The sequence below is a fragment of the Phymastichus coffea genome, unplaced genomic scaffold, assembly GCF_024137745.1.
Source record: "Phymastichus coffea isolate CEN01 unplaced genomic scaffold, Cenicafe_Pcof_1.1 PCOF00211, whole genome shotgun sequence".
Classification (NCBI taxonomy): domain Eukaryota; kingdom Metazoa; phylum Arthropoda; class Insecta; order Hymenoptera; family Eulophidae; genus Phymastichus; species Phymastichus coffea.
Window position 1 is genome coordinate 69193 of NW_026707022.1, and position 27955 is coordinate 97147.

At 33.0% G+C, this 27955-nt stretch overlaps 3 protein-coding genes across 6 annotated transcripts; 2 read left to right on the top strand and 1 right to left on the bottom strand.

Moving 5' to 3' along the window:
• The first annotated feature begins 1599 nt into the window (after nucleotides 1–1599).
• Nucleotides 1600–2652, top strand: LOC131674098 (speckle-type POZ protein-like). Its single transcript, XM_058952607.1, has one exon. The coding sequence runs from the start codon at nucleotides 1600–1602 to the stop codon at nucleotides 2650–2652; it is 1053 nt and encodes a 350-aa protein (XP_058808590.1).
• A 9537-nt stretch (nucleotides 2653–12189) lies between these two features.
• LOC131674088 (sentrin-specific protease 6-like) lies at nucleotides 12190–16589 on the top strand. Of its 3 annotated transcripts, XM_058952590.1 has the most exons (12): nucleotides 12190–12313; nucleotides 12388–12735; nucleotides 13148–13195; nucleotides 13288–13463; nucleotides 13633–13728; nucleotides 13794–13866; nucleotides 14373–14422; nucleotides 14494–14826; nucleotides 14894–14971; nucleotides 15040–15259; nucleotides 15322–16245; nucleotides 16336–16589. In XM_058952590.1, the coding sequence occupies exons 2-12, from the start codon at nucleotides 12499–12501 to the stop codon at nucleotides 16450–16452; spliced, it is 2352 nt and encodes a 783-aa protein (XP_058808573.1). In that variant the 5' UTR covers nucleotides 12190–12313; nucleotides 12388–12498; the 3' UTR covers nucleotides 16453–16589. The 3 variants fall into 3 exon arrangements, with proteins under 3 accessions (XP_058808573.1, XP_058808575.1, XP_058808574.1); XM_058952592.1 differs by lacking the exon at nucleotides 16336–16589 and having other exon boundaries at nucleotides 15040–15237; nucleotides 15322–15493; XM_058952591.1 differs by lacking the exon at nucleotides 12190–12313 and having other exon boundaries at nucleotides 12370–12735.
• Nucleotides 16590–20149: 3560 nt separating this feature from the next.
• LOC131674083 (coatomer subunit beta') lies at nucleotides 20150–27738 on the bottom strand. Of its 2 annotated transcripts, XM_058952585.1 has the most exons (12): nucleotides 27613–27738; nucleotides 26396–26657; nucleotides 25696–26047; nucleotides 24971–25549; nucleotides 24536–24895; nucleotides 24210–24445; nucleotides 23809–24147; nucleotides 23476–23737; nucleotides 23052–23389; nucleotides 22493–22777; nucleotides 22072–22094; nucleotides 20150–20938 (listed from the first exon to the last, which is right to left on the bottom strand). In XM_058952585.1, exons 2-11 carry the CDS (start codon nucleotides 26396–26398, stop codon nucleotides 22074–22076), a joined length of 2775 nt encoding a protein of 924 aa, XP_058808568.1. In that variant the 5' UTR covers nucleotides 26399–26657; nucleotides 27613–27738; the 3' UTR covers nucleotides 20150–20938; nucleotides 22072–22073. The 2 variants fall into 2 exon arrangements, with proteins under 2 accessions (XP_058808568.1, XP_058808567.1); XM_058952584.1 differs by lacking the exon at nucleotides 22072–22094 and having other exon boundaries at nucleotides 20151–20938.
• Between the last annotated feature and the right edge of the window lie 217 nt (nucleotides 27739–27955).

Consider the following 27955-nt stretch of genomic DNA (forward strand, 5'->3'; position numbering starts at 1 on the left):
CTATTGTAAGCTCCTAGCAATCTATTTGTCAAATTGTGATTTGTGCCAAGCAGCACGAGGAAACTTTGAAACAGAAAACTAAAACTTTGTTGAGTTGAAATTATACGACTTTTCCGAGTAGCACGAATTTCGCCCGTCGTTCGCGCTGACTATATTGAGGTATACAAGTACGGAAGTAGAGTAATTGCTGCGCTAAAACGTGCAAAGTAAGACGAGCCTTTCTCAAAAACACTGTGTATATGCGACTGGCTAAGCTTATTCATCGGTGGGCGATTTACGACTTCCGTTCTGTATATTGCAAAAGGAAAGGAGTTAGCTTCTGGGAAGATTGCTCTACGATTCGGAAGAATGAAAAGCGCGATGATGGATTTCGATAGCGGCGTGCGGGTGAAATGATTCGAGCCTCGGCTCGCACGGGGCTCAAATCACTTTGCTCCCGCTGCTATCTAAACACATCATTCGAAGAGAAAAGGCCTTTGAACGACTCTCAAATGGCTCGCTGCTCATTAATGCAGCAGCGTGACGCTGAAAATTCGTTAATATGTAGCCCACGACGGAAAAATAAAAGAACACGCTCGAATTTCACTTGACACTCGAGACACGCTGCATTTTGTTCTAACGCTGGAATTTACGTCGTGCGAGAGAGAGACTTCGCGGCGCGCAGGCGTTCCCTCGAAGCCTCGTAAAATCGACGTGTAAATAACGCTCGGGACGCCAATGTGGGTCGATGCGTCTTTTGTATTCTCTCACCATTTTTTTTTTGTTTTTGCTCCCTTACGGTTTTTACGACTCGGACCCACTTTTTACGAGAGGAAACAGATTTCGTTGCCTGCGTTCTTGAATTAGGCGCGCGTGCCAGTTCTCTGCTGTCAATACGCGATCGATCAATTTCATGCACATCCGGTGGCTCGCGTTGCCGAAATTACGATTCGAAGGACGAGAATGGCGAGATCGATCGATACGTCGAACGCTAATAGTATTAGGGAATAAAAACAACGACACTTCGTCACTTGTACAGGTCCATGGATATTACGGTTGAAACGTCAAAATCTGTTAAACAAACAATGCGAAATCTTGATCATTATACAGTTACGAAACAAAAGCAGTTCGCCTTTTATCTCTCTTTCTTTCTAAATACGCAGACACTGAACAGACTTCCAGCCTACATTATGCGGTTCAAGCGGCTGTAGGTTTTTAGGTATACGTCGTAAATGGACAAGCCGTATTCTATTTAGTCTTCGAGCGAGGGTGTTCTCGTAAGGACGCATTTTTTTTTCACGCTCTCAGAGTTATACTTGTTTCAGTGTCAATTTACTTCTGCTGTGGGATTTCCCGATATCTGCGCCGTTTCCTACGCTAACAAAGCTGCAATATTTTTCGCTCTCACAAGTATACATATTGGTAAGTGAGGCTGATTCGTGCGTATTTTGTACGGTTGACTATGGAATGTCGAATAGTGTTGTAGAAGCCAAGGGGAAGCTGCTACAGCGTAAAATGCACTTGGGAGGAGGCTGTTGCCCTCAGCGGCCAGGAAAACCCCCCTTGGCTCGCTCGATTAAAATTCGTCGAAATTGACTTTCAGCTGGCGGCACAATCGTTATGTTAATCGAGGCGGGAGACGTACTATTGGCACAAGTGAAGCACCTGTGGACGATCGCAAACTTCTCGAAAGTCTATCGCGAGTCCAAGTATATCTATTTGCCGTCATTTGCAGTGACGCTGAACAGCGCCGAATGGAGGTTTGCATTGCTCATGAGGCAGCACAACAGGGGCAAACAACAGTACGTTAACGTCTTCATCGTTCGTGTGACAGACGGGAACGCGGAACGCGATAACGAATTGAACGTCGACATTGAGTTCGCTGTGCTCGGCGACCGCGATCAAGTGGTTTACGAGCACAAAGTCGCGCAAAACTATTCGGGTAGCAGGGTCCTGGTGGATTTGGCAATCGAGGAGGCGATAATATTCGCGAACGAGCGACGCCTCCGTAAGAACGAGCTGAGGCTCGTTTGGACGATCACGAGCGACGGCTACGCGGCCGCGGCGACTCGAGCGAGAGCCGATTGGAACGGTCGGATCGCGAGGCTGCGCGAGTTCGATCAGTTCGGCCAGCTGTTGAACAGCGAGCAATTCAGCGACGTCACCCTGCGCGTCGACGGCGCAGACATACGCGCGCACAAGAACATCCTGGCCTGCCGAAGTCCTGTGTTCAGAGCGATGTTCACTCACCCGATGAAAGAGGCGCGATCCAATCAAGTTCAAATTACGGACGTCGACTACGGGACCATGCGCGAATTGTTGCGCTACATTTACACGGGCGAGCTTGGCGGCGACAGGGACGACGGCGACGACGCGTTCACCAAGTACTCGAGCGTGCTGATGGCGGCCGTCAAGTATTGCGTGCAGAGCTTGAAAGCAAGGTGCGAACGGAAGCTCTCGCTGGTCTTGAGCGCTGACAACGTGCTCGACTGTCTCGTCTTAGCCGATATGCACGACGCCGTCGATTTGAAGAGAAAAGCTATCGACTTTATCGTTGCAAAGGCCGAGCAAATCGTCGGCTTGCCGTCGTACGAGGATTTCATTGCATTGCACGCTGATGTTTCCATCGACGTCAAGCGTGCCCTAGACGCTAAGAAGCGAAGAATTAATTGACTGGAATTGCCGGTCGATCAACTTGCTATTTTTACACAATTGACGCGCGCGAGATTTTTTCGCAGACGCATCTCTTTATTCCAGTATTTTTGCGATACGCTGCGGATAGTTTTTTTTCCAAAGATGTATTACTCTGAAAGATGTATTACTCTTCCATAAGCTTGAATGAACTCCACAATAGAAATCATGAATTATTCCTTGCATGATACTCATAAGATAAAATAAGTAAGTTATATGCAAGTATTTTTAATTTGTAATAGCATATGTTTTTTTATTGATTAATCGATCTGATTTTATACTGCTGTAGAAGTTTAAATTATTTCATTTAATATCTAAATATTAATTGCTGATACGAGCTTGTATATGACTATTTATCTACGAGGCATTCTTACCAAAAAACACTTCTTTTTCTAATTATTTTTATTATCAACGCATCAAAACTATAATCGAACTTCGTGAATAAAAAATATAAGTTTTAAAAGTAAAATGTTACTGTACAATTTTATTTTTACACTATAATATTGTTCAACGTAAATTTAACTTGAATACTCTCCGAGAGATGTTTTATACTTAGGTTTCATTAATTTTAATATAATTTACGTTCAGAATGTTGTGCACGTGTTATTGTATGCGTGAAAAAAAAACACGCTGCCAACTGCGTTGCATGAGTGCTTCCTTGAAACGTTAAAACTAATTTTTCTCTCTCGATCGCAATCTCTATTATCTGATTTAAAATTTGTTGTAAAATTAATTTAATAAGCGTCTTATTTATTTTTGGAAAGAATGCTCACATCTACGTGGACGTATTATACGTAAGTAAATAAAGTCACACAGCCACGACCAATGTATCATGAAAATTAATTAGTCTTGATATTCTCTTAGAGACGTTAGTGGCAACTGAACATTTTACTTGATAAAATTATAAGCTTTATCCAATTTCGATTACAAAGTAAAACGTTGATATATCAGTGTACAGATCGTTGCGCACAGCGCACTACAATCGTCGAAATGCTCTCTTGGTTTTGCGCGTGACGTGCCGTAAATTTATTGTTTGTACGGAGCAAACTTGTCTGGTACCAATTTGGGAAGCGTTCAAGCATCGCTAACTCAAAATCGCGCGTCTTTTCAATCGCCGTCGATATCGACGATACGAAGAGTCGCGTTCACTTTGCACTGGCAAGTGGACGCATTTAGCATCGCGTATTGCGCTGGCTTAAGCCCATGCGATCTGCATTCGACTCCAGTAATAGCCGAGTGCTATTTGCGGCGATTCGATTTATGCGGTTAAATGTATCGCCACCAACGCTCTCGGCGTCAGCGCTCGATTGTCCTTTACACGCGGATTTTCAATTATTTGGATTTGCAAAGAGAATCGGCATTACATCAAATTTAAACTTTAGCTTTATCTGCGCGTCGACGTAGCGTTGCTGCAAACACACTTGTAGCGCATCTGCCTGCTGATTAAATTATCTATTTTATGAGCAGCGGGTAATTATGGTTAAATTGTTATATATAGTATAACGAATTGAAAGACGAGTCAGATGATCGAATCAGATGATATTTGTAAAAGTGAACTTTTAGGTTGAATCGCACGACTGGATCGCTCGAGTATTTGAACATTTTCGAAGATAAAAGCTGTGGTTTTTAGTCTGCTGCAACTTTTGAGTAGTTGCACGATATAGTTATAACAAAATTGCCTCGGGTCACACATCCTCTTCGCTAGTTAATCTGTAGAATGCGCTCGGCGTAGTTGGACCAAATGTTGGCATTCGTATACATCGAAACTCCTATTGCTTCCAAGTGGTTGGGAGGAGCTTTTGTACGTTCAAAAAAATTTCTATTAGTACGACCATAATCGGATTCGACCAAATAACATGACCAATCCCATATTGCTATATTTTGCTGCCAAATGTGTAGCATTGACATTTCATCACTATCGATTTAGTTTTATTTTGTTCCTATCTGCTACGAGCTTTACTGTCACAAGTTACTTCGGCGCTATTTGAATCAGTCTGCTAGATATGCTTGATACACGGGCGTCCTTATAATAGCGCTTGCTTTGAGCTTTATTCAACGAAATGTCATAAAGCAAAATCTGCAGGTATTTTTGAAATATCCTGTAAACGAATTTGTAATGTGTGTCGTTTGCGTTCAACTCAAAATGCTAAGTATATGTACGAAATATGGTACGTATAAAATTACAGGACATCGTTCTGGCAAATTAGCAAATTTTATTCATAAAAATTCTGGGTGAAATTGATTTACGGCATCTCGTCGAAGTAAAATATTTAATAAACAAAAGCATAAACAAAAGCATACACAAAAAAGCGCAAAAAGGAAAATCTTTTTGAAAAACCAATATTGGCATAAAAAAATGTCAAAGCGCACTTCGCGGTCTCATCTCTCATTAGTAATCAGTAATATTTAGTTTCATCAAATTAATCAAATTCAAATTATTATAGGCGAAATACAAAAAAAAACTAAAACATACTACATACCTAAAACAATTCTATAGGTACGCTTACTATAGGTCGATATTAATTGGTAAATAAAAATCCAATCACGTTGATATTTGTCGATTTAGCAATAATTTCAAATTTCATAAAGTAACAAATTTTTAGGTGTTTAGTAACATAGGTATAATTGGTAACGCACCGAATTAGTTTCTGTTTGTCTTTTTTAAATAAATAGAACCATCTGCTACGTTTATCGATTTAATTTTCTTTATTTTTTAACATATTGGTCTATGATTTAAAGCTTTTCATAGGATATGTCTATATTCACATCAAGACATGTTATTTTAATTGTTTTTCAACTGTTAATCCATGACCATTTGGAAAGAACTTTCTTTGTTGTTAATGATATTTATTCAAAGTTAAACTTTACAATAAAGATATTTAACGAATTTAATATACTATAAATAAATTTAATTGCAGTGCATTAAAATTAGTTTATCGTATTATTTTAAGGTTAGACAGATGGGAGAATGTAGGCGTTATTATCTTTTCAATTTCGACAAATTGTCTTACTTATTTCAATTCATTTAATTAATTTAGTATAAATTGATGTAGAATGCCTCGGTCTGTTATTAGCGCCGATTTGATTATAACAGTGACTCATGCGATTACATTCGGTCAATCAGATCACAAATATAATGACTTCACTCAGCAGGCCATTAATTTTTTGTAAAGGAAAAAACAATAATTTAAAATCGTACATAAACATACACGCTTATTTTTCACCACATAACAGTATATCACCTGACCATAACTCAGCCAATCAGATCACACATAAAATGCCTCAACATAGCATCCATCCCTTTTTTATAAAGAGAAAAGGGATACAGAGATAGCCTCCTATAGCAAGAGTGTCAGCTGAAAAGAACAAGTCTTTGTATAGTTGCTGGGGTGGAAAAATAACACATTAATACTCTTCTTCATAAACATTTTAGAATTACGGAAAATGTCCTCTAATTTTAGCCAACCTATCAGCAATGAATTGAACTAAAAGTACTCGTGCAATATAGTGTCACTGAAATCCTACACATCCTCAATACTACCTTTTTTCACTATCTTTGTCGCTCGATTTCACTTGAGAATTCGCAGGTGAATATCAATAATTAACCAGAAACGTTGTGCAGAAATAATACAGGATGGACACTGTCGGGAATAACATTAATAATCCTAGCAAGAAATTGATAACCAAAATGAATAACAAATGAAAATATCAATAAGGTAAGAATCAATCATACAATAATTTATTATAGTCGTACCACTTCCCTATAGTAGCAAGACATCATCCGCCACGTAAGTTAATTAAACTATTTCTTTATTTTTTTGTTCAATTCCGAATGTGACAAACATTTCGTGAGTCACTGTCAACTTTTTAGAACGAAAGTAACGAACTGATAAAGAGTTAGGTTAAGTGAGGATATTTTACTTATGATTGCACCGTTATAAAAATTTGCAGTTACAGCTATATATGAATTATCACCAAATTTATAATAATTTTTTTATTTTCATATTACCATTGAGATTCTATACGTCCATGTATGCGTATTTCAAGAAGTCTTAGCAAAAACTTTATTTACTCAATAACAAATATTCATTTGTCATGAAATAAATTTTCCCTGAATTTCTTTTTTTTTTACATATGCACTTACATATTTCTGGACTGATTCAATCAGAGATTAGTTTCTGGAATGTTTCGATCAGTGATAAGTTGCGGTAGAGGGAGATTTGCTCCTATTAGAGGGTGGACCGTTTCATCATCATTTTCATTGAAGCATAAGTTTGCGAGTAATTCCTAGTACTAGCATGCCAAGTAGTTATATACAATTTCTAAAAACAATAATTTTAATTTATTTTCTATTCAAAGTTGAAAAATGCGCTTTTATTCCACAATAAATGTCAAAGTTGAATATTTCAATTTCAAGTGTTACATTTGTAAATGATTTCATTAGATAAATATATTTATTATTTCAAAAATAGGCGTTGACTGTAATTTTTTTAATGCATGGAATGCTGAAGAACGATGCTAGATGTAGACTCGTAAGCATACTGCATTGATCTATGTGATACATTCCGTATTGTAGTAATTCTGTTTATATCATTCTTGAGTCGGAATTCTTGACGTTTCCTTAGGTTAGCGGTAATACAAAGCGGAGAATAATACTGATGTTCGACGTTAATTTTATACTAAATATTCAGTATCTAGTATGCATTGAATCGCCCAAAATAAGTCTCTCAAAGTTGGTCAACTTTAATAAATTGGTTAACAATGATTAACAGCGATGTGACATTGCGACTGGGTGGTAGAGATATTTATGCGCATTAAAATATTTTGGCGATTCAAAGTCCAGTCTTCGAAGCAATGTTTATACACAAAACGAACGAATTAGAAACCAAGTTGAAATCAAAGACATTAGTTACGATGCTATGTTCGATTTCTTGCGTTATAATTACTCAGGAAAAATTATAAATCATGGTCATGATTGTTAGGAAGATAATGAGTTTGATAAATATTCGAATCTCTTGATGGTAGCTAACAAATATTGTGTAGATTGTTTGAAAGTAAGATGCGAGTAGAAGCTTTCGGTATTTTTAAGTAACCAAAATGTACTCGACTGCTTCCTCCTAGCTGATATGCATAATTTTATATATTTGAAATAGGAAACTCTTAATTATATTGTTGAAAACGCTAAAGAAATCATTGATTTACCGCCATACAAAGATTTTCTTGTGCACGCTGATCTTTTTGTAGAAATTGTACGTGTTTTACTAGATAAAAGAAGATAATTTGTGTTTCTTAAAAGATTAAAAAAGATTGAGTTTTGAAATATAATTTCATACGAATTATTACGAGCATATTAAATAACAATATTTTTTAACGAAAAATATACTCTAATTTGATATTGATGCTTTTTCATTTGAAAATCATAAGCATTCCACTCATAAGGAAACGCCCCACCCTCCCAACCCGACCTTACCGATTTCAATAATCTTTTGATTTGTTATAGTTCCTGAAAAAATAAGACAAGTGTCTTTTTTTATGGACGGAAAAACACTTTGAGGGAATGAAAAATGCCCTCAAAGTTCACCTTAAAAATGAATTTTCCAATTGTATCTTAATTTTTTTTTTTGTATTTTATATATGGTAATATTTTTTCTAATTTTTCGACCTTCCGTGCGGGAAACATATATATTCCGCATACTCAGCCAACAACGTGCGTTGAAAGTCGTACTTTCCATACGTCGCGTCGTATCAAAATATACTGTACGACACACATGTTCGAGAAAGAGTTTCTCGTCTCGTGTGCCTGTCCACCCCCACTTCGCTCGGGCGTAAACGCCACACGAGACAAGAATCTACTTTCCCGCACTTGTATAGTAATGTACTATTATTGGCTTATTTTGACTTTTTTTCATAAAAATAAGCATGACAAAGTTAAAATCTTAATTAAAAAAAGGGGGCACACGCCTTATGGTCGGAATTGCATGCGTTAGTTTTGTATTCACAAGAGAAGTGATATGAAATTTGTTTCATCGTAAAATATCAATTAGAATCTGAGATACGTTGGAAAATCCATTTTTATCCATTGTGAGGGCGGTTTTCATCCCTTCAGTGTTTTTTCGCCGATAAAAAAACGCGTATGTCTTATTTTTTCATGAGATATAACATATCAAAAGATTATTGAAATCGATGAGGTTGGGTTGAGGGGGTTTCCTTGTGGTTGGCATTTCAATTTAGAGTTAATGTACTTGAGTCAAGAGGTATATATTCGTAGCTATCTTAACTACATACCCAGTCTAACATACCTTATCTAATATACCTAATGATCAGCTTGCACATAAAGTGATCTCTTAAGAATTACAATTGTTGGACCACAGAGAAGATTTTAAATATTAATTCGGTGAATGTTCCAGCGCTTCAAATATTATAAAAAAGAAAGTCATCTCTTATTACATGTCGCGAATAGAAATGATGAACTTGAACTGATTTTAATATGTTCCTCTGAATCTTTCGGTAAGTTTATATAAGATATCCTCTCTTTTTCTTAAAAAAAGTGATGGTCTGGAAAGTAAAGACAGTTTATTTGTTATTAAATTGGCCGAAGGACTATCACGTGATCAGCTGTTATGTGCTAGTGGATGTGTGGCTGTATGTTGTGTACGCACATAAAAGATTACTGCAGATTTTCGTAGATGATTAAACGTGCGAAAAGCGTATCGGTTTAAGTATTGGGCATGAATCTAATAGGAATAGATTTATTTATTTATACTAACCTCAAAATAAAAACCAACTGAAATATCTAGATAGAGAAATTAATTGAACTTCGCACAAACAAAGTAGGCAATAATAGATACAAACCGTAGATTATCACAATAAAATATTGTTCAGAGATTTCGGCTTTATTCAGTTATGTAAAATATCAGAGAATTTTGATGAAAATGCATTAGTTACAATCGTGAACATTTACCAAAGTAATTGTCATTTACATTGCGAAGGATATGGTTATACAAAACTATGTTTTTAAAGTTTATTTAACGTTTTTTGTGATTTTTTTTGAAACTTTTTGATGTTTTTTCATCACAGAAGTTCGGATAATAAAATCTTAAACTTCATTGATCGCATTTGTTAATAATGAGTATCATTGAAACCGAATATTTCTTTACCAACCTCATATAAAATCATAGGAACATTTAATGCACATTTAATTTTTGAATGTTCTATTTCGCTAAGAAAAGTTTTGATCTATATTCGTGCATTAAAGTGAATGTGAAAAAAGACGAAAGAGATAAGATGAGCGCGCTTTACGCGTTAAACATCATTGGTATAGATAAAAGTAAAAATATCTGCTTATTTCGTAATGATTCAAAAAAGTGATAATTGGATTTTGCGTCGTACGTTTAAGTTTTTTTTAAGTTGTTGAAGTTGGTTTAAAGTATGTATAAGTGTTCAATGAGCTCTATCAATATAGTCGTATATCTCGTTTAGGATAAGCAGTTTTGAAAGTTGTGTATTAAGATTATAGTTAAAAAACTTGTCATTATGCGACCTAAGAGAAAACCACAAGAGAACATCGAGAAGGAGTACGTCAGTAACTGAAAACGATAATCCTATTATTCCGATGCCGCTGTTGTCAACTCATTGAATTCAGGAAATAATTATCAAGGATCTCAGTATTTCTGACCAAAGATATAGAAACTAAAAGAAAAGTTGTACATTCAACTTTAAAATCTATTTTAAATATTTCATATATTATATAGATTTTTTCAATTAATCCAACGCATTATATATCGACAGATGCTTTGGGACATAAGCTAATAAATGAAGCTTATTTTTTGCTATACGAAATTGCATGTTATTCATTGCTTTTATCGTCATTGGTTAAAAATTTTTAACTTATTCTTGACCTATATTCCAGGTTGATGATTCCTCCTAGAGAAGAATAGCACAAATTGATGTTCTTGATTCTAAACACGAATATCAGTATAAAATTCAACGTCGGTTATCACTTGATTTCCTTTTACCTCATTCGCACAATGCTATCAATCAAAAATAGCAAAATATGAATTACGTTGTTAAGCTTATATATTTTATTATACATTTTTATTATTTATGGATGATATTCATACTTATTTTATCATTTTTATAAAATAAAAATGAACAGTTTCGGAATAAAGTAGATGAAACAACCTTATTGAGGATTCCAACAAATATTTATGAAATTTGTTATAAGGCTACCCGTTAACATGCAATAACGAGTGCGCAAAGCGCCAAGAGTTGAATCTCAGTACCTCAAATTCTATCCAACATTTTTTAATTCTGAAAAATCAGTGCATACGTTAATAGTTAGCGAATGCACGGTACATTTTCGAATATTTTCGCTGAAACGATTAATAAATTTCTATGATTATTTAAACTTTTAATTTGTTTATAACTAATTACCAGTGCATTTTCGAATAAACTACCATCAAAATTCGTGTTCAATTTATCAAAATATATAAAAATCGTATTATAACCATTGTGAAGTAATTATATAATTTATTATTAACAAATCAATTGTTTAAATAGTTATAAAAGTGTATTAAACACAGCGACATCATAAAAATATCGGTGTATTTGTTATATTATTTAAAGAGAAAAATATAGATTCTTAAAAAATCGAAAAATCTAAAGTATAACGTAAGATGATCAGAAATTTTTGTTTTATAACAATGCATATATAATTAAACAAATCCTAAGAAATAATCTTATTTTATTTTATAAAATATTATAGCCATATTATATAAAATATTTTAGCCATTCATACGGTTTTTATGTATTTTAAACACATAAAAAGACGAATTCGTCCTCTGAACACGAATTTCGATGAAGGCTATTCTAAAAATGTCCCGGTAATTCGTTATAAAAAAATAAAATATTTAAATGACCACAAAAATGTATTAAATATATAAGCGGAATGCGGAATACGCTATGCATTTGCTATTTAATAGCGAGTATACCAGTTTTTTCGAAATCGAAAAATGTTGTATGGACGGTGAAGTGCGAAAAAGCAAGGCGAGCGATCGACGAAACGGTTCAACTAAAACTGAAATATTTTAAATTCTATTTAATATTTTTCGGATGCGAGAAAGTTTATGAAATTATTATGCAATGAGGAATATATGGCATTTTTCAAAACATTGGTAAGTTGATTGATAAACTAATTATAACCATTCAAATAATTAAATTGTTAATAACTAATTATGCGTTAGTTTTTTTAAAAAGCAAACGTTAAGATACGTGCTCAGCAGTTCAAAGTACATAAACAATGTATTTAGGTGAAGCACGTTACCACTATATCCGCTGAAACGAAATCATCGTTGATTCGCAGACTATATATATATATATATATATATATATATATATATATATATATATATATATATATATATAACTTCACGTGTCGGCTTCTTTCTTTCTCTCTCTTCCATTTTCATTCCTTCCTCGTATTGCGTCATTTTTCAGTTTCTTATCGTATGTCGCCACGATCTGAACGCTAGAGAAAAACAAAAACGCCGGTAGCGCCGCTGTCGCCGCACAAAGCAGTTAGCTATTTTTTACGTTCTTGTATCTGGAATTTATAGTCGAAGCACGTGTGTGCATCAGTACAAAGGTACCGTTTTCGTACATTTGCTCAAATCGATGTGAGCGATCAAGAAAGTTAATGATTTACACTTTTAATTTTAGGTTAATTTAGTCTTAGGTGTAAGTGTGAATATATCTAGTTTATTATTGGTGAATTCTCAGCGACGAAAAATAATTTAATAAGATAAAAGTAAAGCAACAGGAAGTCCAGTCATGCTGTCGAATGATAGTAGCATTAAAATCATTAATCGGAATAGCAATAGAGGTGAACCATCGAAGAAAATGAACAAGGACGAGGATCATAATGACAGCATCGAGATTTTGTATCAAACCACGAATGAGCAATGTGTCAGAGAACTTAAAGTACTTTTGTTTGTAGAGAGTGTCGCTGTAAGGATATACACCATGGATGTGTCGTATTTGTGCAACGAATATGACATTATTACCACAGTGAGTTATCTATAATCTCGTTACGTACTTTATAATTTGTCGTACGTAATCATTACCAACGTATACAATCTAGAACGTAGATTTGTTGGAATTACAGTGATTTCAAAAAATATGCGTTTATGTTTTTGTGAACATTTTTTATCGTTATCTCAGGACCTAATAAAAATATACAAAAATAATACAAACGTGGCTGCTCTACTGCCTGGTTTATGGATTTTTTGGAATCTATGCAGAAATATTTTCGTCTTATAGCGTGGATAAAAAAATTTCGCATACTACATATAAGTAATTTGTCAGAAAAATATTGATGTAGATTTTAACTAATTAGTAAATCGTGTTGTTTGATAGATTTTGCAAAATAAATTTTATGTAGTTCCCTATAAACAACTGATTTATATTTTGTGCCTATTAGATTTTCCCATTTTATGAGATCTACAAGGATGAGCTAGGCTATAGAGTTGTAAGTACAAACGTTGTTGCATTGATATGTATTACCTGGTTTGCGTATTCTTCAAAAGTCTGGAAATCTTTTTGGCGCGTATATATGTGTAGGTGGAGAATGGCACATTGAAAAGAATAGAACTGAATGCAGTTCGTGATCCTAAATGTTCTTATCAGTATATAATCAAAATTGAAACAGTATCAAAGGAACGGAAGCCGTTGAAATTCTTTGGTGATTTTTACGTTAGAGAGGAGGTTCAAACGAAACAACCATTTCAGTGTTTAACGTAAGATTTTTATGATTTTATCGATATTAAGTTATATTTAAAAAGATTTAAAATTGAAATACAAACGTCATATCTTATATTTCATATAATTCAGCAAACGGATATTGCCGAAACTTAAAATATATAATGAATCATGTATAATAAAATGTTAATTTTTACATGTTCCAAGGCCAAAATCGGTTGATTTACAAGAACCTTATTTTGAAGAAGAACAACTAGATCTACATAAGTCACGTGAGACTAAAACTACAAGGCTCTATCCGTCGTAAGTGACTTATTCGATTTTTTTTCATACGTACTTCCAACGATTGTTTTCTGTATATTTTTTAGAATAATCGAAAATAACGAACAGAAATCTTCAAGTCCGAGCCAGAAACCCGTCGAGCTGAGTGACAGTCCAATAGTAAGTTTCGTTTCTATTCGTATATTCGTATTACATGCAACACGGAAATTCGACAGTGCTTTACACAACCAATCCATTTTAATACGCCATTCAGTCGGTGTCTATTGTAAAGCGGTTGGCCATTCCGGTATAGTGACTGTCGAGAACATAAAACATCTGGTCGCATCCCTCTCTCTTTTCCCGATCTTTTGGCACCGTTCTCCGCTCGGTTGTCAATGGTTTCATCGTTATATGTATACACTTCGATAAGTTCACATGCGAAATTCGTAGTTTCTCGTTCGATTTTTTATTGCTGATTTGAAAATTGTTGTAACAGTGGTGACGAGTTCAAAAATATTATATGTATATGACATTAAAAAGGTATTTGTACTAAACGCATGGAAAATGTAATGAGACTTTGTTGTAAAAATACAAAATACAAATCTTTTATAAAACATTCTATTTCTTATAATTCACGATTTATTGATTTTATTGATGTTTCATTTTTACATTTTTCATTTGTACAGTTGACCAGAGACAATTTACCTATGCATTCAAAATCTTCAAAAGATACCATGTAAGATTTTATTACACTCCTTTTAATTACAATCACTTCCTACAATTATATTACATTTTTATCATTTACAGACTTGCTGTTTACCCGCCACCTCCAGAACGGGGCGGCATAACAATATACAAAGAAAACTACAAATGTCTAGGTGATAGTGAGTACCTGAATGACGTGGTAATTGACTTTTACCTCAAGTACTTGACGAACGAGATTCTTAAAAAAGAGGACAGAAACAGAACACACATATTTAGTTCTCAATTTTTCACGCGATTGTCGAAGCCTCCCGATACTAACAAAGATGCAAAAGTTGTTATACCGGAATCGGAAAGGAGACACATCGGCGTGCAGAGATGGACTAAGAACATTAACATTTTTGAAAAGGACTTTGTCATTATTCCTATTAATGAGCAGTAAGTGACTTTTCTATCAGTACAAAAAATATTTTTTAATTTTCAAATAACATTGATCACTTTTTAGTTTTCACTGGTATTTGGCTATAATTTGCTATGCTCACTTGGTTGATGTGATCAACAATTACTCTCAAACTCTGATTAGGTACATCATTTCATTTATTATTAGTTAGACTCAAAACAGTGAACTAGTGTAATTTTAATATGCTTCAGGCCATGCATCCTATTTTTTGACTCACTTTCAAATAAAAATAAAGATAGAATAGCAGCAATACTAAGAGGGTACCTGTCTCAAGAATATCTTGCTAAAATGGGCAAACAGAAAAACTTCTCTTCAAATACTCTGAAAATAATATATCCTAGAATACCAAAACAATCAAATGCTACTGATTGTGGATTGTATGTATTGCAGTATGTCGAACAATTTTTCAAGGTAAACTACAATGATCATCATATTTTTAGTTCTGTCAAATGTTCGTTTTAATCTTCCTTTAGGATCCAATCATGGATTTTACTGAGCCTCTAGACTTATCACAATGGTTCAAATGCAATATTATAAAAAGGAAAAGAGCACAAATTGCTAGCTTAATTGCTGAATTATCAAAAATATATAATTCTAATAAAACAGTTTCGATGCCTCTTTTGTACTTTCCATCTGATAGTATATTTTCTGATGAAGAAAAAAATGATGATTTGTATTATCGTCCAATTAAACGGAAAAAGCCTCTTTACAAAGACAATTATGAGGGTTTCACTACAGATAACAAAACTAATAGTGTTAGTATGAAATGTTCTTCAGTTGTGTTAAAGAAGAAAAATAATAAGCAAAGTGATTTTGATAAGTCAATTGATAGTGTTCGAGATAAACTTTCACCAAACGATGAGCTTGATTTATCGATAGAATTTTGCAATTTTTCGAATAATAAAACCTCCGAAAATCAGGTTAATAGGAACGATTATTTGATAAACTCTGAAGAGGATAATGTTATAATTGAAGAGCAAAATATTCCTGTTGAAATTGATGATAAGTCACTAGAAATTATATCAGATGTTCAATTATCCAAAGACTCTTTCTCTTTATTAAAATCTATAGATCACAACTACCTCTATAAGCATAAAAAAATTAGTTTAACTCAAGAAAATTTTTCAGATTCAGAAAATTACGTATTTCAGAAAACAAATATTCTTTCTGATAAAATTGGAGAACAATCTTCTAATGGTATACATCCGAAACATTACTGTCATATAAAAGAGAGGTCAAAAAAAATGGTGGAATTAGTGAATAAATTTCAAGAACAGAAAATAAATAAATTGAAGATGAAAAAATATGGAAATGAAGAACACAAGAAATCAAACAAATGGATAGATACGTTTGATTTCAATTCTAGCAAACCTAATTCATTATATAATGTTGATGAGGTCAGTTATTTATATGTATGCACTGAAAAAAAATGTGAATTAATTTTTATTGGATTGACAAATCTCAATACTAATTATACTTCATTTTAGGAACGAGGAATTCCACCATCAATAAGTTATGCTACATTTAAAATTCAAAAAAAACAATCAGAGGCATTAAAACAGCTACTTTCTACAAAAATGGCAGATGACAGTATAGATTGTTAAAATTTGAACTGATGTGTTCTAAATCTACAAGCTATCATAGTGATACAAATAATAAAAATTTTATACTATTTACTGTTAGTTTAAAATTATATAGTTGTTCCAGTATTTTATAGTATTATTAAATATTATAAGTTTATACGCGCTTTACCTGCTTAAAAGTATTTCAATTATTGTAATTTATGTAAACTTAAATTTATCAAAAGAATTACAATTTAAAACTTCTATAATTGATTAATTATTATTTAATTTTTAGCATTTCTATCTAAATAATGTATTTATCAAAATATTAAGTAGAATTAATTTTCTAACATAATAAAGTCAATATATTAAGGTACAACTTTTGCTTATAAAACGTTTAATATCCATATATTTCTGATTTGATCTAATTGATTAATTTTTTATCAGCTTTCTAACAAGGTAATCATGAACATTTATTAACAATTCATTGCGGAAGGAGATGTGAATTGCTTGTTGACTTCATATGTTTTAAATTTTTTAAAATTTTTAATGAAGCATTAATATGTAAAGTTCAAAAAATAAGGTTTTTGTAGAAAATTTAAAAGTATTTTCAGGGAGAAGCTTTTATTGGTAGGAAACGTTTCGTACAGGTATCCATTCTACATGCTTTGATTTAACACGAATGTTTTTATTTGATTAATTTAATATAATGCTAGTGAATTTAAGCATTAAATTCTATTTTCTTAAAATTGAAATATATTTAACATGATATTTTTCTACAGAAAAATTAATAACCAATTAATTGGCATAAAATATTCTGCACGATATAATCTTACATTGACGATTTTTTAATAATGTATAGAATCTTAAACATACGATTCTTTCACTTATTAATTTGTTCCTAACAGCAATATTTTATGTGGAATAATTTAGGCCAAATATCTTTCAAAGAATTTTTTATTAAAAGTTGATAAGATCGATATTACCTTTGTTTCTAACAAATATTATTTTATATTTTATATTGAATTAAAAAAGCAATATGTTAAAAAAGTTTAAATTCATGTAAAATCGTGTACAATTAGTACATCAATATGCAACGAATCCAACCTTTTTGCTGTAATTTTTTTCAAAAATAAATCAATCTCATTAAGTAAAGTACGTGTTATAACAAAATTTAAAAAAAATTATAGTATTTTCATACGTAAATTTCATAAGCACGAACAAGCAAAATGGATTAGAAATCAAGAATTAAGTTTGCCTTTACAATCATTAGACAATTGGTTTCACGTTGACATTATCAACGACGAAAGGGAATAGTTGAAAGAATAGAACAAGTGATCGATCTGACAGTTGATCAGATATAGTTATCGCGTTCTTTTTGTAATATTACATTACTATTGTCGAAGATAAGATTTGAATGTTATTGAACTTTGCTTGAAAATTCTAAATTAGCGGATACTGACGATAAATATTATTTACATGTTTTTAATGTGCGTGGACTGAATTCCTACCTAAAATATATTCTTTCGGAATTAAGTTGAGTATTGTATTCCTTATTTCATCATTAAAAATAATATATTTATTTAAACTTACACGAATGGCCAATGAACGTGACATATTATTGCATTTAGATAACAAAATTTAATAGAAAACGCAAATGATCTTCTACAGTTATATGTAACGGAATTAACAAGCATGGTTCAAACTATTGCATAGAAAGTTTAACAAAAGTTCTAAGTTATCTTCGCAAGCTGCTAACAAACTTATTTATCTCATCAACCTATCGATTAGATCAAACTACATACATTAAACATTGTATCGCAATAAATATTGCATAAATAATCACAAACGCTTTTCATGATCGTCTCCTCGAAAAAAGAACCAAACTTCCTGCGAATTGCCCATTCATATAGTTTTTTCTTCGAAAACAAGAAACCACGACAAGAGAAAAAAAAAGAAAGGGTGATTAGTGTGCGAGGCGGTGCAAAAACAAGTTAACATGAGTCTTAAAAAAAGTTTAACGCGAGCACGCATATCTATTCGCGTCGCAGCAGTAGCGATTTTGTTGAGCGAGGAATGAAAAAAAGTGTCGCGCATGCGAGAGAGAGAGAGAGAGAGAGAGAGAGAGAGAGAGAGAGAGAGAGAGAGAGAATGACGCGGCCAATCTGTTGCCGGGTGTTACACGCTTAATGGGGGCGTTTCTATTTTTGCGTGGCGCCGCTAACGTGAGCGCGACCTTACTTTCTATTTTTCTATTTTTTTTCTTTTTAGGGAGAAGGAGAGACGAAAGTGGATTGCGAAGGCAGATGTTAGCGATTTTCGGGTATGTCGATTGAGATTAAAATATTCGGTTTTTTTTTAAGTGTAAACGGAAAAAATATTGTTTCTGAATTATTGACATCATGATTTTACAAATATTTTACATATGAGTGATTCTACAATTTTTAATGAAATACAAAACACAATTTTATACTTCGCTTGAACGTATCACTTATGCGAAAAATGTAGCATTTTGTAACATTGGTTTTGCTGCATACGTAATCATAGCATCATTTGTGAATCTCTTCGGGTCAATTTCACAACTCAAATCACCACACAAAGCGAATATTTATTAATTTACTTAACAAAGTTTGTTGAACGTGAGTCTGTCTACTTATAAATTTCGCTTTCATTTTTCTTTGTATATTTTTGCGCGTAGCAGCGATAGTTCGTGTATTTTGCTTTTCGTCACGTATTATAGCTCCTCAGGTTAAATGTCTGGTTTTCTCAAATACAGACCAGACCATGCGTCACGATACATAGTCCTCAAGAGCTTGAATTATTGTGTAGATGTTAAACTATAATTCGATGACGATGATTATTAAATGATTTTAACTAACCCACCAGCTCCTACGTTATCTCTTTTTCGGATGCGCAGTTTACTTCGACTAAGTAGCAGCATCATTTGTACTTTAATGTAGGTAAAATAAACTCTTTGTTACTTTTTTTATATTAATGTATCTGTAAATTTAAACCAAAAGAACAAAAATAAAATTCGATAAAAGCGCTAATAATACTCTAGAAATTGATTTGTAAAATGGTTCAATTAATGAGACACTTTAACTTGAGCTGATGACCCATTTACTAATTAATAATAACTTTGCAAAACTTTGTTAAACAAGTGTTGATACGTAATAGTAATTTGTACTTATAATTATAAATTCAATTACCTAATACAAAATGATTATAACTTTGATTTATAGCATTTTAGTGTATCTTATGCGGAAAAAGTTATTAAAGAAATTTCGTATTTTATAAAATTATGATTTTTAATTTTTGTAACTTTTTGAAAATAACAAAGTCTAATTAAAGCACTACTGTATCCGATTGCACTTAGGAAAATTGAAATCTTTATTGTAGGATTTTTATTATAGAATGTGTATTATTTATCAAGAAATCAATAAAACGTTAACGTGTTGCAAAGTCACGTTTAAAACAAAAAGCCATAAATTTTTATAGTTTAGTGTATATCTTATTACATGAAAAAAATTATTACAGAAGTTTTATTCTTTCCTCTACGAATAATGCACATCCTTTTTACCTCTAAATTGTTTTGTTAAAATTCTAATACAAAATTTTTAAGGAAAATATTAAAAATTGTTAAAAAGATTTTGAAAATTTTGGAAAACAATAATGACAAAAAATGAAACGAAAATAATAATACATTGAAAATTTTATTAAAATAACAAGAATATGATTGATAAAAATCACTATAGTCTACTATGTTCTACATTTTTGAAAATCAAATATCCAAACAAAAATAATATTATCCTATAATTACACATACAATGGTATAGAAAATCGCATCAAATATTACTACAGTACACTAAGAAGAAAAATAAAAGAAAGCTATAGAATTGAGAAATAAGTAGATTAAAAAGCAATAGTGCAGGACAGTAGTGTGTATGTGTTTATCTGACATCATGGAATGAAAAACTTGTTCTTTTTTTCTCATGGCGGATGGCCTCAAGAAAAAATAAGTCTCGAACACCCCCATTTATAATAATAATAATAATAATAATAATAATAATAATAATAATAATAATAATAATACTAATAATAATATGCATATGACCATTATATTTATTCATTCATTTAAAGTAATAAATCTCGTGCTTGCAAAGTATTGTTTAGTCATATTTATCATGCATACTGTGCAACACTCTGAGGAATAGGTCAATTAAAAAAAGAAATTACGCAAGTATTGTGACACAAACACAAAAGTTCAAAGAGCATGAAGAAATAGTTTTACGATTTTTTCCATACATATTCAATAAAACAATATTTGCGATACTATTCTCGTATTATAGTGACGAGAATTATTCACCGCTTAAATCACTTTTCTTTCTTTAATGTCGTGTACTATACAAAACCATCCGCGCGATACAATACTCCACTTGTATCACAGGATGGGCAAGTAGTAGATTTTGGTGTGTATTAGTTCATCTGTTTATCATTCGTCCAGAAGATCATCATCAAAATTTACATCCTGAAAATTAAAATTAAAGATATTATTTATTTCCTTTACAAATTAGACATCTATTTAAAAGAGTTCGACAATTTGTCGAGAAAATTGTCAAACAAAAAGAGAGAGATTGTTTTCTAAATTGAACCAGAAATTTTTCAATAATATTTCAGCAAGCTCGTTGTGTTTACGGTTGACTTTAAAATTCGCACGAACGGGGAGAATGTTTGTAAATTGAAAAAATACCTTTTGAAAACTGGATACACAACTACTGAACTTGTCGAGTGATTTATGGCTTTTTGCTTTAAACGCGACTTCGTAACACGTTAATGTTTTATTGATTCTGCAATTTTAACAACTACAGTGCTGAATAATTAATTGAACAGTGCCATGGCATTTCTATAGGTATAAATATTAGTAATCTACTAGTTGATGAGAGGAATAAAATAAATATTAAATTGTTCAAAGTTTTGAGCCTGGAATGACTTTAGGTTACAACCCACGTTTAAAAAATACGAATTGTAAATATATATCTCACGAGAAATAAAAAAAAATCAAATGTTGAATTCAGCTTAACAGTTAATACAATTAATTATGAAAATAGAATAAATATTTCGAACGTACAGTAATGGTGAAATACTCTACGATATGATACATGCATCCCCTAAAATCAAGAGATGGTAACAAGATATCCGTATAGGATTTCCTATATTTGTATTTTGAAACTTAGAGCCATTAGCCAATTAATCCAACTCTTCTTTTAGCCTCAGGCCATTCATTCTCTCTGTGCATTATACGTTTCTCTCTGTATAATATTAATTTTTAGAAATACTCTTATTTACGCAATCAAGTTAATTGTCGATACAATATTAACTTTAATCATTTTTCGCGAATTTATCTACATTAAAGAATACCAACGTCATACTTTCGAACAAGGAAGAAAAAAATCTATTGAAACTAAAGGAGAGAGAAAGAGAAATCGAACGTGCGCTCGCAATTAGCTCTCGCTTCGCCTGTTTTGACGTCTCTCGTTACGCGTGCAACACTCTCGGAGCGCGCAAAAGTGCTCTTTCGTTTTCTCTCTCTTCTCTTATTTTGCGCTGAAGGCGGGTGCAACGTGCACGTGTGTGCTTTAATGCCTCGAGTTTCGGACTTACATTTAGCCGCTCCGTGGCACAGGCTGCAAAGCCAGCAAACATGCAACAATATAAAGTCATATCGATAGTCAGCCGAAAGTGATTCATGAGCCAGTTCTCGTATTATTTTGTCGCTTAAGCGCTTTTTATGCTTCAGTTTAGTGACAGATGTTTACTTTTATAGATAATGTGCGAATGATTAACATAATGTGATATTTTGCAAATGTTGTTAATTTGAGTGTGAGTTTATTACTAATTTTTTTTTTTCGATTTGACGATTCTTTTTAAAGCACACCATCTTTAATACAATTGAAATAGTAAATAATTTTATGAAACAAACGATTGTTCATTTTCTTTGAAAACAGACATCTTTTAAATTACCAACACACAAAACAGCTATCAACCACACGCGCAACAACAAATTCAACTATTAAATACTTACACTTGTATCTATATTTTCATCGATTTCTAAGTCGAGATCAAGGTCATCGTCATCGACTGTAAGTGGTCTCGAGGTACTCGTTTTTGTTGGCGCTACTGGTGCTGCTACTGGTGCTGCTACTGACGTTGACTTATTGATATCAACGTCATTTAGCGCCACCGATGACAAATCATCGTTTGATGCTGTTGGGTGCTCTGTAGATTGTAACACTTCAGCTTGACTGCTGGTACTTGCACCTCCCGTCGCTGCTAACCATTCTTCCTTAGCGTTTCGCTTAATATTTGGCTATAAATTTGAAGGGATTAAGTATTAAGAATATAACTTGAACCACATTTTACTTCCGATTTAGAATAAATATTATTTTTTAATAAATAATTAACAATCATATTAATGCGCTTTTTATCTTTCTCAATGGCAAAATCATAAAATTTCTCTTCATTGAAAAGTGGAAAATTCTATTTTTTTACAGATAATAAAGACAAATTTACATTTACCGATTCAAAATAAAAAGGCCAATTCATAAGATCTATGAAAAATGAAAATATAATAATAAATTTACTGTCAATGTAGGATATTCTGAAGCTGGAATCCTCTTCTTATTTTGCTCCCTCATGAACTTTTCAATTTCTAAAGATTCTCTGTATCCAGGGAATAAGTTCTCATATTTCTCGGGATCAGCTAAACTTTGACCTGCTTTTTCACTAACTGCCGATAGCTTTTCCTTCCATAATGCTACAATAGATGAAATCTTGCTAGGTGCATATGTTCTGGCAAAAAAGGCAGCCTCGGGTATACGATCGGTTTTTATCAAAATCTCCAGACACTTGTCGACGTCACCAAGTATGAAAAATGATAGAAAGGAAATGTTGTTCTTGCCTGACTGATCCGATGACAAGGCTAATTAAATTTTCATTGTGAAATTAGTTAAGAAGGAATTAAAAAATGTTTTCAAATATTCTATTACGTAATTTTCAGACAGATACCTAGTTTTTCAACCATATCAGCGTTTCCAGTACTAGTAGCAAGAAGCAGCAGACCGGCGTAGTCTTCAGCTTTGTGCAGACACTCTTGAGCGAGTTCGAGTTTACCTTGTTGCGTAGCTAAGGCAGCAAGCTGTCGCCATTTTTGTTGGCTACTTGCTTCCTTAGCCAGTTCATTAGCGATTTCAAGATCTCCAAGGGATAACGCCAATTCAAATCTATGCTCTGGATCGGTTGACACTGCAAGAGCTTGTTTTTTGAAACCCTAGGAAAATTCATGAATGTTAGTAGACATTGAATTGATTTTTTTTTGTTAATACGAAAGCTTTGTAATACCTGTTTCTCTAAGAAATGAGCAACTCGAGTCCGATGCTCTTTGGGAACAGTTGGCAAAACTTTGTTTGCCGTGTCAAAATCTTTGCGCATAACGGCCGTCTGATATTCTAATACCGATAGCAAAAGGGAATAAGATACTACAGACAACTCTTTGTCACATAGATACAATCTGTTATCTTTGGGTACGTATCCAAGCAAGTACATCGGTCTGTCCAAGTGCGAAACTGTTACGACCTCTCCCCCGACGAAATAATTTACACGATTGACGCTATTCGTGTAGATAAAACAGTCACCAACCCAAAGACCAGTTTTTACAACTTCGCTCATTTCGGCTATCATCTGAAAAATAATAATTATTGTAACGAATTGTAGGCGGGGTTTGGTTGAATTTTAGTAATTACCTCGAATGCGTCTTCAACATCCTCAGCATTTTCACCGGCATTCTGGATGGCCTCAGCCTGGTACTTCAGAATGAAATACTGGTCGGCTGTAGCTAATGCTAAAAGCGAGGCATTTTCAGCCCAGTAAACATGGGTCGGTTGAATATCGATGCGTCGCACTAATTTGAACGTATCCCAGTCGTAAAACGAAAGACCAGAGCTCGAGTAAATTCCAAGGAGATGGCCACCGAAAATACCTAAGAAGAAAGATCAATACATATTAGTGTAGTAGTATTAAATATGTTGATTCAGAAACTTAAAAAAACTACAATAATTCTGAAACTTACTATCGCATCCAAAATCAGGCCTGAAGCTCTTCTTCTCTTTGAAGTTTTTAAAAACTTTGACAGTGGTACCGCTTTCCCTGACAGCATACTGGCTTGAATCTGCAGCCCAAACAAACTCAAAAGCCTGTCCAAAAGCTTTGTTTCTCAAGGCCATAGATGTATAAATAATATATTCTCCATCACCACAAACTACCACGAATCTTCCATTAGGATTGTGCTGAATTGTTTGTGGATAGATCTCACAAGCACCCATATCTTTGACAGTTAATGGCAACTTTTCACCATCCTGAGCTTCTTCTCCAAGTGCTTTCAAGTTGACTTGCTGAATTTCACTGTGTTTTGCCCATACAATTTTACCACCTAAACAAAAAATTTTTTAATCATAATGATCTTTAGAGTGAAACACAAAGGTTATTGCATATAAGATGATTATACCAAGAGAATCCATAGACACAGCTGGTTCCTCACGACCAACTTTTACCATGACACTACCTTCATCATAACCAATAGCTACATTATTGGAACCTTTTGTAGATGTAATTGTCCAAACTCTTTCAAACCCATAGTTGAGACGAGTCTCAAGCCTATATGTACCAGCATGCCAAATCCTTACAGTGCCATCCTCTGATCCAGTCAGAACAATTGGCAATTCAGGATGAAAGCAGACAGCTGTAATATTTTCTGAGTGTCCTTCCAATGTCTGAACACATGTTTTGTTCTGATAATCCCAAATTTTAACGTAACGATCATCAGCACCAGAAATGAGATAAGGCTTGTCACCACCATGATAGTAATCAACGCAATTTACACCCTTCTCATGACCATCCAAGGTAAAATTTGCTGTTGAAGATCCCAATTGCCAGACTTTTAGGGTTCTATCTAGAGATGCACTTGCAAATGTGTTATTATCCTTGGGATTAAATACAATTTGCATGACGTAGTGAGTGTGGCCTTCGAAAACTTGTTGGCACAGCCAAGACTTTTCCCAATTCCAAAGTTTTATAAGCATATCATCTGTAATTAATTTTAAACATTAATTAAATCATTCAAGATATGATATTTGAATTATCAAAACTGCTTGTATCACTCTACCATTAATATAACAAAACAAATTTTTACTCTCCAATTTTTACTGTTATCAATAATATATAAATACATACCACTACTAGTTAAAATGAATGGTTGAGTCGGATGAACTATGATACATCTGATATAATCACTATGTGCTTCAAAAGAGTGAATTCGCTCTAGTGTATTATAATTGAAAATTCTGATCTGCATATCATCTGAACCAGAGACAACCCAGTTCTTCCTTGGAACAAATTTTGCAGATCTGACAGGAAGATCACAGACTTCAAAAGTCTTGACAAGTGTTTGTGTGTCATGATTCCAAATATTGACATTCCCTTGGTATAGAGAACATAGCATCCATGGCTCTGTTGGATGGAGGTCAACACATTTAACCCTATCTGAGCGAGCTGTGAGCTTACGCTTGATGTCTAGTCCCAGTGGCTGGAAAAAAAATAGTAAATCAATGATTGATTCTTTAAATTGTATAACTAAATTGTAAAGATTTGTATTTTAAATTCTATCAATAAAAACTATTTCATGTGTCAATAATTCAAGGTAGATCTTTTAATATATTCTCGCAACGTCACCAAATTCAAACAGCTGGAGAATTAATTTAATTCAGAAAAAAAGTAATGATAAATAATGAAGCAGAAGGTAGGACTTGCACATGATGTATAGGATAGTCAGGTATAATCACTTGTATATGTTAAGTTAAGATTCGCCGATTGTTGTAAAATGCATAATAAAATTTAAAAGCCGACTAACCCCTTGAACAAGCTACACGCTTACCATTTTGATGAGATTTTGTTTGACAGGATATCAGTAGTAGGTGGTTCACGTATATTAGTTGAGAGATTAGTACAAGAGCGGGGGATCTAAACGTGAAACCGCTGCCATCGATAGGAAAAAAGTTCTCTCAAGAAAGGTATACTGGCGTTGACGTGGAGACGTGGCGACCACCGATGAGTTGATCGTATCGAGAGATCTTTGCCCTTTCTTGCATGCTGTGTATGGCTAGTATTTCAATATGGCCGAAATGTGTGGCGCACAACTGCATATTTTTGAATGGAGTAAAACAATGAATTATGCTAATAGCGATGTAATAATTTATATATATATATAAGAATAAATAATTTTTTGTTGATATGTATTATCATTTCATGAATTTGTTATGAGACACGGAAGTCGGATAGTAAACATCTAACGTCTGCCGGGGTTATCAAAATAAAAAACTAATTGTTTGTTGATGTATCCTTGATTGCGCTGGATCCAAGCAATGATAAAAACATAAATTTACTATATTACCGTTATAACTACAATAAGATATTATGTTTTAATTTTTTTCACCATTGTACACGTCTGAATGGCCGTGATTTCTCTCCTTATTTCGCCTACGTATAGATGTCGGAGCTCCGAGGAAGACGAAAAATAGAAAATGTAAATAAGTACAACAATGTACCTAACTTTTTATTTTATATTATTTCCAAGAAAAAAAGTTATCAAATCAAGTCACAATTAATTAAGTAAATTTACTCTTTACTTGATTTGTTAAAAAAAAGATTCATATTTTGTACATAATTATTAATGATACATTTATGACTAATTTTTCTAAAAAGCTATGTAATTATCAAATAGTGTAAGCTTCAAATGTACGTTTTCTCATAGATTTATTATTAAACATTTCCATAAAAGTTATCGGACTATGTTATTTGGATATTGTAATTGTAGGTCAATAGTCGTTGAATTTTAGAAATGTTATAAGCTGTTTAAGGATCTATGGATGATTTTCAATTTAATTATTTTTTTTTATGGAAAATCATTAAATATATACTTTGCATTGCAAATCGCGCACGCCTAAAGGGAAAAGAAATCGCGTTCTATTTTCTGAATTAAATTAATGCGTGGTGGATGACATTTAATCATAAAAAAATTATACTAATGCATCAAAGCGTATCTTAAGTGAATACACGAAGATATCATAAAAACAAGAAAAATTTCTTTCTTACCATCAAAATATAAGGTAAAAACAAACAAAAAAAAGGAGAGCAAACAGCGATATGAGTATTCGCAGTCACCCATCCCAAACTTCTTTTTCTCCTATTCGTAACGCATCTAGGTGTGTTGTACACTTGTGGCTATTCTATCATTATACCGTGTCCGAATTCCGCGTTTCAAATTAGTTTTGTTGTAAAGAGGGAAAATAAGAAAATTTTCAATTATACAATATATATAACTATTGTTTGGTCATCAGCATATTAAATTGATGTTAGCCTCGGGAAGTACTGATTATATATTTTCAAGTACAATTCGATATGTAGCCTAGTAGTAAAAGTAAAAATCCAAAAAAAG

Excerpts from the sequence above, each read along its gene's own strand:
- LOC131674098 (XM_058952607.1), top strand. The coding sequence starts at position 1,600 with ATGTTAATCGAGGCGGGAGACGTACTATTGGCACAAGTGAAGCACCTG.
- LOC131674088 (XM_058952590.1), top strand. The coding sequence starts at position 12,499 with ATGCTGTCGAATGATAGTAGCATTAAAATCATTAATCGGAATAGCAAT. Across the intron at positions 13,196-13,287 it reads ATGAGCTAGGCTATAGAGTT|GTGGAGAATGGCACATTGAA; the intron begins GTAAGTACAAAC and ends ATATATGTGTAG. Across the intron at positions 15,260-15,321 it reads ATGTCGAACAATTTTTCAAG|GATCCAATCATGGATTTTAC; the intron begins GTAAACTACAAT and ends ATCTTCCTTTAG.
- LOC131674083 (XM_058952584.1), bottom strand. Across the intron at positions 24,446-24,535 it reads GCCTGATTTTGGATGCGATA|GTATTTTCGGTGGCCATCTC; the intron begins GTAAGTTTCAGA and ends CTTTCTTCTTAG. Across the intron at positions 22,778-23,051 it reads CAGAATATCCTACATTGACA|CCAAATATTAAGCGAAACGC; the intron begins GTAAATTTATTA and ends TCAAATTTATAG.